The 12,399-nt window shown below is 35.4% G+C and overlaps 1 protein-coding gene across 3 annotated transcripts in view; it reads right to left on the reverse strand.

Moving 5' to 3' along the window:
* Positions 1-12,399, reverse strand: part of PREX2 (phosphatidylinositol-3,4,5-trisphosphate dependent Rac exchange factor 2) — a 167,914-nt gene that overhangs the window by 64,802 nt on the left and 90,713 nt on the right. For all 3 annotated transcript variants that reach the window (XM_018079559.2, XM_018079551.2, XM_018079566.2), the window contains exons 22-26: positions 11,423-11,540; positions 10,396-10,580; positions 8,079-8,240; positions 4,115-4,337; positions 3,566-3,773 (exon numbers count right to left, since the gene is read on the reverse strand). In XM_018079559.2, the coding sequence (XP_017935048.1) occupies positions 3,566-3,773; positions 4,115-4,337; positions 8,079-8,240; positions 10,396-10,580; positions 11,423-11,540 (896 nt within the window). The remainder of the gene's footprint in view (positions 1-3,565; positions 3,774-4,114; positions 4,338-8,078; positions 8,241-10,395; positions 10,581-11,422; positions 11,541-12,399) is intronic.

The raw sequence follows: 12,399 nt of genomic DNA on the forward strand, positions 1-12,399 counted from the left end.
GCTATTTTACTAGGGCATTTTAAGGATCTTCATTAACATCTCTATGTAATTCCTGACATTCAAATTGTCTAAGACATTATCAGCAGTAAAACTGATGATTAATATACATGCGTCTGTGATGAGCACAAAAGTGACATCCAGCCAAGAAGAGAGAACAGTTCAGACTGCTACTTTTAGAACATGCACAAATACTGGAAGCAAAAAATTCATATTATTGGGTGATTAACTCATACCGAGATGTTCTAATTTACTTTCAAGATCAGGACAGCTATAATGGGCAATTGTCCTTTAATTCATATTGCTCAAACACTCCATTAGAATGACATTTTCAAACTCATATTTGGATTTGAAAAGTACCATTTTTCATGCAGAAACTAACTTCTAACTATCTGAAATAAGAAGACACTGAACTAAGCTTTTTTACTTAGACACGGTAGCAAGGTTTTATTGAAGGAGCTGTCAGAGTGGTCAGCTGGCAAAGTTTCTACCAAATACACAGTAAGATTCAAACTTATGTTAGATCTTTTTGTTACACATAATTCTTACTTCTGAAGGGAACAGACAGATATTTAACCCATATATAGGTAAAGATACTGAACTGAACTGTATTTAAAATATACAAAAATGATACTAAAGTTACAATTTCACTGGACTTGAAACCCACCCATCCACTAGACTGACATCTTTTGGGCTACATAATGCCTTAACACTTCATATCAGTGTGAAATCACAACTCTTAAGCTCCTTCCAACCATTTAAGTCACTGGTTAGCAGGATTCCACAAGGAAGGGAAGATAGATGGGGCCCGTATTTTATATCAGTATTCAGTGTCCGTCTATGTGTCCATTAAGAGCATGGGTGCTCCTGAACTTGTCCTAAAATAAATGTGTTAATGAAGTGTAAACCTTAAGAAATCAGTTCTTCATACCTGTAAAACTTATTTTCTGAATACAAAAATATAAAAGGGTTTCAAAAAGGAATTAGAAAAATTCCTGGTAGATGATTCTAACTGTGCTCTTAAACCAAAAGGTCCATTTCAAGAACACCATGTAGTCCTGCCTGCTGGAAGATAAAATGAGATAAGAACAAGGATTAATCTATACTTCTGCTTGTTCTTGTGTTACTGTTATCATCCACTTCAAAAAGTAAAAATGGGCTTTGGGTAGATTCATTCTGGTAACTTCTTGTGGATTTTGTTGTTGTAAGAAAATAATCAAGAGTAAGAAACAAGCATAATGAACTGCAATTTCAGCTCCTGAAAATATCTTCCCCTGAGTAAGTATTTGTCAAGACACAGACAGTCTATTATACACTTTTCTTTTATGTGACTGTTTAGTCACTTCTGCCAAGAGCTCAGTAAAAGACTGATTAGGATAGCTGGAGCTTTTCCTAAGGGAGCATTTCCCTTTCTCTCAGCAGGCAGGCACTTTTTCTAAGGAAAAATTTCTGCTAAACTACCATGAACGAAAGCTGGAACTTTGCATAACAGAGTTGAGGAGCTGGTAGTTCCTGAGCTCACTGAAGTGCTCTTAGAAATTCAGGGAGTTTAAAACACACAACCCCAAAGCTGGATGCAACCCCTTCCCAATAATCATGCTTAAATATACTTTTCTTTGTTTGTTTTGTTTTTTTCTTAATTTATAACAGAGTCATTTAGTAGTCCAATGTTTCTATAATATCATATAAATTAAGAATTGTGATACCATGTTCCTATTTTCTGTCTTGAGAAAATTATAATTATGAGGATTGCTTATTGCAATCCTCCTTATAATAACAAGCAATTCTGTAAATAAAGGCATAAATTTCATTGTTGTTATGTCATAACAGAAAACAAGTTCTACTATCTTTATAAAAAACTCAATATGTGAAAGCATTTCCTCCTATCTGTTACAAGTACAAATATTTCTAATTAAGGCACAGCTGTTGGATTATCCTCTCTTATTACTCTATCTTTGTTTTTTAGTAGTCCTAATTTTTCTCTCAAGAGTTAATCAGTAGCTCTAACTATGTTGTAATATAATACATGATGTAGCTGTGAACTGCTCTCACCCAAATAGTCCCAGCTTCGCTCTTCCCTGTTCAGCACTTTTAAGTAGGTCCCTTGGCTATTCTGTTTCCTGTATAGAACCACTTTTCTCCACAGTAATTAAATGCTGGCAGTCCACTCAAAGTCCATGAGGAATAAAGCACGAAAAGTATCATTTTTACAAATAGCCAAAGGTAAAATTTGCTAAATAAATCTGTGCACCTTATACAAGACATGCTACTAGGTCAGCATACAGGAAATTTAGGAAAGAAAAAAGTGAACCCTCATGTTTACTGTCATAACTGTATGACTTTCCAAATGAATATATACACAGATACATATATATATTTCTGTACACACAATGCATAAATATATGTGTGTGTATTTATATATACATATATATGAAAGAAAGGCTCAGAATTTCCTGTGCTTTTGCATCACAGGCTCAAGGGAGTCGAAAGGAAAGGTGTGGCAGACTACAACTGGAACTTCCTGAAATACTAACTGAACTTCCATACACAATTCTCTGACTTCCTTGAGGAAGAGAACAACATAGGCTTTACAGACAGTCATTTTTAAGTGCACCCAAGCACTGAAATTATTGTGAATTTAAGTAACTGACTTCATCTTCAGCGTGATAATTAGCAGATCTACATAAAGGTAGGGAAAACAACATTTTCTTAAAAATATTGATGCAACTCTTGCGTTCATTCCCATTGCAGTATGTAAGACATTACAAAATCACTCTACAGTCTTCAAGATAACATGAGAAACAATGATGCACTATTTTTCTAAACTGAAGATCATGAGAGATTGTCTTTTAAACTCAAAAATTTATGTTATTTATATTTTTGAAATTAATAATTTCTGACAGTTGCATTGCATGTGGGATCTTTCAAAACTGAAATACTTCTTAACCTTCTTCATCCTTATCCCAAGATAGCAAATAGCCAGCAGTCAACCCACATAGTTCACAAATGAAAAAGAAAGTTATCAATCCTTGTCCTGAATTAGGATAGACTGTGATGAGACTTTGAGTCTTCTTCCACATTCAAGCCAAGTGTCCTAATCAATACAGGGTGGCTCTCCCTAGATCCATAGTTCTTCATTAAGGTAAATTTGTTTTCGAAAAATGTCTAAAACATTAATACTCTTCCTATAGGTGAATAATGCTTACCTAAAAATTCATCAGTGGGACTGTTCAGCAATACCCGAAGAGTTCAATAACAGTTATTTTTATACCTCTGCCCTTTGTTTCCATTCTTAGTGAAATTTTAGATGATGTGTGTGTCTCATTTTTCTCACCGCAAAATATTTAGCTTTTCCACATTCTAGGGAAAAACTACAAGCTAAACTGTGAAAAAAAAGAATCAGGGATGCTGGGAAAAACATGTAGTATTACCTACACTTAGCTTCTTTATCCTATTTTAATTCTATTTGAGGTGATCACTGATTCCTACACTATACAAAAACAATATCCAGATGTATCATCTTCAATTGAAAAAATAAAGGCAAGTCCAGATGTTAACATTTACTTACTCATCTATTTGACAGACACATGTTTCCACCTCTTTCAGTGCAGCTTGTAATTTGAATAGCAATTTTTGATAGACATCTTGTGTTTCCAAATCTTCTTCTTTTAAGAGGTACCTCAGACCGTGGCCCTCTTGCTGGCCAAGAGACTGTCCTGAAGGGGCAGCCATAGTAGTAATGGTATGCTGGACATAAATCATGGGATTCAGTTTACCTAGGAATAATTCAAAAAGATGACATCATCATCTCTTTTTCAAAATATATTTTGAAGCTAGTAAAATACCTAGCAAATATTAAAACATTTTCCTGCTTAAAACTTCATGAATTATTTAATTTTGCATTTTATTTGCATATCAAAGCCAAGCTATTTAGGAAAAAGTTATTGTGAAATTATGACTAGCCTTTATTATGCTTTAAAATAAGCCAAGGTTTCAAAAGTAGGGTGATTTCACAAAAGTTTGTCCTTAATTTTCCTATTTGGGCCATAAACCTAAACCTTTTAAGACTATAAATCAGAAGCACTGGAAGCAGTTTTTACAAGCTCAACTGACTTACCTTGATCAGTGTTTTTATTTTCCTTTTCATGGGAAGAATGTTTTCTGCTGTCTAACTGTACACCAAAGGCACTACCAAGGGAAGTTGAGGTCTTAGGGTAAGACACTTCCATCACATTGATATGGCAATTGGTTGGACAGAAATCACTGCTGTGAAGTGGTGAAATCTTTGACTTAGCTTGTTTGAAGGTAGGCCAAGCTCTGTTTTTTAATACTCTTGAAAACTAGAAGTGAGAAAGAAAATCAAATTTTGATTAGTAGCTCTTCATGTGTCAGCACTTGGCTGGCAATACTTGTGTACCTGACTAGAAAACAAAAGCTTAAAATATTTCAGCCATCCATGAATTAAGCTGTCCTGACTTCATAGTTTCTAGCTTTCTCTACAAAGGAAAGAAAAAGATTTTTCATTTTATACTTTTAAGGGGTTGTTTTTTGAAGTAAATGATATTTTAAAATGTGAATAGCTTTGTAACAAAACTATATACTTTATTTCCCATGGAACATAATAAAAAACTAAGTATCTTTCTTAGAGAGAGAAAGCCTGGTACTGCCTTATGATCCAGTGGTCTACTGCATGTGACATTTATAAACACCTGCTGACAAAGATGTCAATGTCTTGCAAAAAATTATAAATTTTTGTCTGAAACTATAATAAAGAGAGAATTGGAAACTATTTCATATTCAGGAAGGATGAAGTCCTCTCTAACGACATCCTGGGCTGCATCAGGAGAAGCATTGCCCACAGGTTGAGGGAGGTGATCCTGTTCCTCTCCTCAGCACTGATGAGGCCACACCTGGTGTACTGGGTCCAAATCTGGGCTTCCCATAGATAGACATGGGCATACTGGAGAGAGCCCAGTGAAGGGCCACTAAGATGATTAAGGGACTGGAGCATCTCTGCCATGAGGAAGGGTTGAGAGAGCTGGGAGCCTTCAGCTTGGAGAAGAGGAAGCTCAGGTGGAACCCATCAGTGCATTCTAATACCTGATGGGAGGGTGCAAAGAGGATGGAGCCAGGCTGTTTCCAGCAGTGCCCAGTGCCAGGACCAGAGGCAATGGTCACAAACTGAAACATGGGAGGTTCCTTCTGAACATCAGGAAACACTTTTTCACTGTGAGGGTGATCATGCACACATTGCCCAGAGAGGTTTTTGGATCTTCCTCCTTGAAGATGATTCTGGGCAATCATCTCTAGGTGGCCCTGCTTGAGCAGGGCTGGCTGGACAAGACCTCCAGAAGTCTTTTCCAACCTCAACCATTCTTCTATTTTGAGTGATTCTAGGAAGCTGATAAACACTAGTACATAAAAACTGCAAACACCACATTTTTCAGACTTTCCTAGTCTACCATCTCTTCTTCCCCTGCCATATATCAGCTCAGAAATGAAGGATGGGGTTTTTTCCCCTCTGTTTTACATTTTAATTCTAATACAGTGCTTAGCCACATCTCCTTCACTCAAACATCTGAAATTTTGTGCAGAGTCCTGGACAGGCTTAGAGTTTTTTGGTTTTTAAGATGAAAAATGTCAACCCAAAATGGTGAACACTGAACTGTACTAAATTTGGACACTCAGAAAATACACCTACTTCAGAATCATAAAAGTCATGAGATCAAGCTCTTCCATTGGCAAAGAGCCTTGTCAGTCACAAATAGAATCTTTGTCAATACGTGTCCTTTTCAGTGGAGTTTTTTGCTAGGACAGAGTTTTTTTCTGGCAAGATATAATCAGTTCCAAGTCCCTGGTATTTTAATCACAGTATCTCTCCAGTCAAAATATTACACAGACCTACCTCAGCTATGGACCATAAGAATATTTTCAAAGTTAACTTGAAAAGTTTCTTCATTAATAAATGTCAGTACAAATTCAATCGGTCAAAACACTTCAGTTGAACAAAGGCACATCCCTTCGTGAAGTAACACTTTCTTGTGCAGGGACTTAAATTTCTGTTTATTTTGGTGCCATATTACTTCAGCCTGATGAACTTTTGATGGGTTAATTACATTTAAATCTTTAGATCACAACAAGATCTGGAAAGTTACAAGAAACCCAATTATGGAATTGTTCAAAGTCTGAAGAATGTACAAATTGTTAAGAAGGGCACTAAGGACATTCAACGATGAAAATGTTTCTGCAAGCTGTACATATTTCACATCTCGATCTCCCACACATCCTGCTCCAGAGAGACCAAATGCCTGGCTATGATTTAATCAGGTCATAAGTCAGGACCAAAATTCTTTTCATATATGTGTTGAGAAACATCTGGGACTCATGGCACTGGACTCGAGGTCTATTAGGAGCAAAATGTTCTGATAATAATAATAGTAGGGACTGCAGAAATCTAAAAGGCTTCTATTTATATAATTCGAACTTTCACAATGAAACCAGGAGCCAAACTGGGCTCAGGCCCTCCGAAACTCTCCTGTAACTATGGTTACCTTTACCTTGCCAAGAAAACCATGTATCTATTCCTGCAGTTCACTGCATTACTAATTGTCATTAAAAGCTATAACTGAAATGACTGATTTTTGAGGAGATGAGCTTGAAAGTGCAGTTTGTATCAGCAATATCTGCTTCTAAACAGTGTAAGAACTACGTAAACTTCCCTGAGGCTGTTCCCTTCACATCCAGCAAACACAACAAAGTTTCATTTACTGTCTTGGCCTCCTGTAGAGGGACCTTGTATTATAGTAAAATTTTTTAGCTACAGAAAATATATAAACCACCTACATGTTATTTCAACTCTAATTCTTAATGTGAAAACTAATGAATTTCATTTTTAAAAAGGTATTTTGATTTTTAACCAATTTGGAAACATGAAGGTTTGTAATTCAGGCAAACAACAGAGAGATTGGATGTTTGCTAGTGCAGTATCAGAATCCTTTTGATGTTTCCATTAATTCAACTCGATTTGTTCCATTCCTTGCCAGAGAGCACCCTAAAAAGTCTTTGACAAGCTGATTTTGACCTTCATCCTACTGAAGCTAAAGATATTCCTAACATTTCTCCCTACTTTTTCCTTGAAAAATAAGAAAACACTATCCACTCTTTTCCATATATCTTTTAGAAATGTGTGAAGCTTCTATATTCAACTTGCTTTTCCTTTCCCTTTTTCTTTTCAATTTTTTGTGTATTAACTCTCAGAACAGACTAGTTTGTAAATGTCACAACTCAGATCCCCAAATGAACTGAGACAGGGCACAGACAGTTCTCTGGAGCCATTTTGAGCCTACTTCAAAATAATACCACACTCAGCAAATTAGGTTATGTGAGAGAGGAACGAGGAGCCTGGATGAGAAAATAAGTTTGCACTAACAAAATGGCAAATGGTTTATTCATTTATGCCCTGCTTGGTTAAACAACTACAGAGAAATACAGTGGCAGAGGTCGTAGTCTGGGTTATTTATTCATTCACATATCATTAATTTAGATCTCAAGCATGTCTTCATTTTTCCATGCTATAATGCTTAATTAGCCCAAGTCAATCTAATAATTTACAGAAATGTTACTATTAACAGTCATGCTAGAAAACGTCACACCAATTTGAAGGGCAAAAAAGATGAATAAAAGAGTAACAATTTGGTATTTCAAACTAAGATACACTAGAAGGAAAAAAACAATTCTGTTATTGCTTCATTTTTGGTTAACATCTGCAAATTCACTGGAGTATTGGTTTAAGACACATACAAGAATGATGGGCCTTCTGTGGAAATATGCAATTGATTGTATCTACAACTGAACACAGCAAACAGGAAAAGATACAAAACTACACAGTGTCTAGACAAGGGACAGTAAAGAGCGTGATTTGAAAACAATTGAAGCAATTAGTCAGTTAAGGCATTCACACCTCAAAATAGCTAAACTTTCAGCCACATTTTTTGCCATTGCAATAGACATTTTGAAGAGTTATTCAAACTGTACCACATTCCCCAGTTTTTCCCTTAAAACTAAGGAAATGTCGGTCATACCTTTTTATAACTAGAGATTCTTCTGTAAATATGCTCAATTTTCTCACTGCAAATGACACTGAATTTACTTTGAAGCTCGGTGGGGATCACTTCATTTAAGGAATTGAGGCTGTTGCAATTCTGCACAAAATGTTCATCACTTTTTGCCAGTGCTTCAAGAATCTAAGATAATAAAAGCAGTACATTAAGAAATCAAGTTGACTAAAATTTCCCTTACTTAACCCCTTACTAATCATCTCTTACAATTAAAGCTGAAAAGCCTGATAATCAGTTGCCTTTTAACATTACACGCATTGGTGCATAACAACAATGAATTAAACCTGGGAAGCAAAGAGGTTTCTTTAAATCCTGCAAAGTTATACCCATAAGTATTTTTATTTGGCTTCTCATGACATTGTCTGATAATGGATTTGCTACTAATTTCCTCCTAATGGAACTACTATGGCTCCTCTGAAATACATTATCTGCTGTATTTTCTTGATCAGCATATATTATGTAAAGCTGATTAATTAATTCTTTACTTGTAGCAAAGCTTCAGTCTGGCAGTATAAGCAATACTAATACATTGAAAAAGCATACAAGAAAACTGAGTGTTATCCTCACATTTATTCTGCATGCAAAACTAGGAAATAAGGCACAGAATAAGCTGTAATACCCAGCAAAGACTGAAGTCTTGCTATGATGGAAATAGCACCAGCAAATAATGCTGAGAGAAAACTTAACAAAAGGCATGTTGAAGAGATGAGGGTAGTATATAGTCCTTTTTTATTGAGTTAGAGTTGTATTTCAGGCATTGAAATTCACTGTGCTATAGATCTTGGAAGGTGCCTATTGCTGGTTGTGTCCAACTCTGGAGATGTGTTTCAAAAACACACCCAAAAAAACTTTATAGCAGGACACGAAGTCTAGACTGAGGCAAGGCATCTAAATAAGAAAAGGTTCACAATGTTTTAGAAATACTTAAAGAAAACCAACCAAACCACACATACAGTACTAATCCATCATAGGATTTATCCGATTTATCACAGAATCACAGAATATGCCGAGTTGGAAGGGATCCACAAGGATCATCAAGTCCAACTCTTGGCCCTGCACAGGACCATCCCCAAGAGTCACACCATGTGCCCTGTCTGTTATTCAGTTCTGCTACAGCTCATCGTTATCCTATTCACCATCAAAGACATAAGATATGATTTATAAGCTTCACAATAGAAAAAAAAATAAGAAGAAATTTTGGAGTGCAAAATCTGAAGTTTTCAAGAAGTCAGAGATTATAAATTATTAGATTCTATGAGAATTTTTTTTTCTCATGTCCCCACCAGGTGAATTAAGGAAAGTCTTTAACTCTTCTGTTATCATGTTGAGTTACTGCATTAAAACACTCCAGTCACTTTGGTCACACTTTTAAGCTTCCTTTATGTAAGGTTTAATTAATAAGACAAATTTAAATAATTTAAGTGGAGGTTTTTTGCAGCTGTACTTTCCAACAATTGCATTCTGCAGCACAGCTTTGGATAGTTTCTCATCTTAATAGTTAACATAGATTTGCACAGTATAGGAAAGCAGTCCAGAATTAATTCACTCCCCTACTCCATGTGATGCAGAATACAGTTGTTTAAAAATGCAAAGCAACAATAAATACACAGCAAAAAAAGATGCATATGGAGAGAAGCATAAGACCACACTGAACACAGAGAGAAGTTTATGTTTAGAGCATTTCAAACCATTAGCAGGTAGTTATATGGGATAAGTACCACTAAAATTCTCGTTATTGTCTTTTGAGTTGAGACCTGATTTTTCTATCAGTGAACCTTTTGTAGTCATTTAGATCACTATCACCTGATACAAACTTAATATTACCCCAAAATTGCCACATTACTTCTCCTTATTGTTTGTAATAACTTCGAAGTATTTAAATAGCCAGCCTAAACACTAAAGGGGATGACACTGCACTATTTAAGGCCAGAATCAGTGTGCTGGAAGTACCTCTTTACTTAACTACTTCATATACAACAAGGGAAAAATATTTCTTAAGCAGTTAAGAAATAACACCTTAAATATTTTATATGAAATTGCAACTACAGCAAGAATTAACATCTTTCAGGCCACTCATTTGAATCATTGACTAGACCAGCTTTAGCAAATCTCACAATGTGGTGTAAGAAGTAACTCCCTTCAAAACATCAGAGAGATTAAGATGACCAATTATAAGGTATTAGATGAAATACACATAATCCTAAGAATAAAAAAAAGACACATGTTGCTCCATTGGTATTAAGCATAGTAAGAATTAGCACATACAAAAATGGCTTCATACCTTTGCAGTCAAGCTAAAAAATCCCTTTGGTTCAATCATTTTTTCCAAGACGTGGCACTTTATTCCAGCTGTGCTGTCATACTCATAAACCACTCCATACTCCAGGTGAACATTGTCAACAGTCAGACTGACATGATCTTTCTTCCCATCAATTATTGCCATAGTGTTAAATTTGTCAATTACCTCTACAATAAACAAAGTAACACAAATCAGTTGACAAGTGCTGGTCATTAAATAAACTAAAATGGACACAGACAAACATTCTAGAAACAGGTATGTTCTGATCATTCTATTTTAAAAAGTTAATCAAAAAAACCTGGTTACCAGCTGAATGATTTCAAAATTGGAACACCAGTAGGTTTATAGATGCTAAAATATTGGACTGCAAAACAGGCAGGAGTCTTTCTTTACAAACAGTTATTGAAGGAGACTAATTCATATAACCCAGAGAATTAAAAAAGCCTCAAAAGAGGGAAAACTGAGAATTTCTAAATAAACTAGAAGAAAACTACCATGAAAAGTGTCACTATTCAGAAATGAAACCACAATATCTGCATTTATGCAGAGAACATAATATAGTTCACATACTAACTGACTCTTTAATTACCAAGATGCATAAGAATGCAGTTTTATCTAAATGTTAATTGCCTGAAAACAATCTGAAGGATAGCTGTTCTGTTATTTCTCATACAGTAATGACTAACGTATCTATATTGCCATAAACGATTACTAGTGGTGAAAATAAATAAGGTAATTCCTAGGATTATGTATCTAACAAATGAAAATGGAACAATTTTCCCCAAAGTGTTTACAGAAGCTTTTTCTCTAAATGAGAAAGATAATAATTTTCAGAGAGTATCATGATAAATTTACATGTTTAGAAAATGTAAGAAAGGAAATCCTTATGCAAAACACATCTTAAGGTCTGCTCAAAATTTCTTCTCTGAAAACAAACCCACTGTCTACATTTTCCTTGCTACTACACCAACATTCTGAGCAACAACAAAATCCAGCAAGCATCACATACCTTCCACTTTGCAGTCAAAGGCATCACCTCCATCATCTCCAGAGGGTTTGGTGTTTGTTTTCTGAAGATCCTCCTGTGCACTTTCAATGCTGTTGTAAACCCACTGTATAGAATCTTGCTAAAAATAACAACAAAAAAAGACAGCTAGGAAAAGCTTTGCAAGTGCAATTGATAGCAACTATTTCAGCAGGAAACAGCTGCTTTAATTCCCTGATTATTATCAGCTTTACTGCCTTCTGAGGTCTAAGTTAAAAAAAATAAAACTGAAAATTACAGAGAATTTTGGCATTCTATAACACCATTCACAGAATTTTGGCAAGTTGTTTCTTATTTCAGAGTCTACTGTCATAAGACACTATGAAATCTGTGACAGTATGACGTCCCATCAGTTTTGCACCTCTGATAAAAATAATTTAAGACATTTCAAATCAAACAGCAGACTGAAAATTATTTAAGACAAGAAATTGTGAAAAAAAATTAGGAGAACCAATTTTTTGCCTTGCTGTACATCCATGAATCTGCAGAAAAACACTATGAAATATCAACCAATGATAGAGTATGTCCAGTTAATCTATTTCCCATGTTTCAGTGGCACAAAAAACATACACTACAGCCTTCATAACTTGTAATTGCCTTTACTACACTTATTTTCCTACATGTTTTTTATTTTTCCCCCAGATTAACAAACCCACCAAAAATAACAGAATCACGGGGTCCAAAAATCCACCATCTCATGTGACTGAGTGACACATGAGCACAGGAATGGTGGCTTACATGGGCCATACAACCTATGAAGAAGCCACATGTATGCCTTATATCTTGTTCTCCCCAGCCTATTACTCAGTCCATCTCACCCTTGTGAAAGGGTTTATCAAGTATGGCATCTCCAGGCTACTCTTCATCTCTTAGATTTCAAAAAAATCTTGTCAATTAATCACTCCCTCTCCAACAGCTACAGTAGAATAAATGACATGATT

The sequence above is a fragment of the Manacus vitellinus genome, unplaced genomic scaffold (genome assembly GCF_001715985.3).
Source record: "Manacus vitellinus isolate BGI_N305 unplaced genomic scaffold, ASM171598v3 scaffold_1_pilon, whole genome shotgun sequence".
NCBI lineage: Eukaryota > Metazoa > Chordata > Aves > Passeriformes > Pipridae > Manacus > Manacus vitellinus.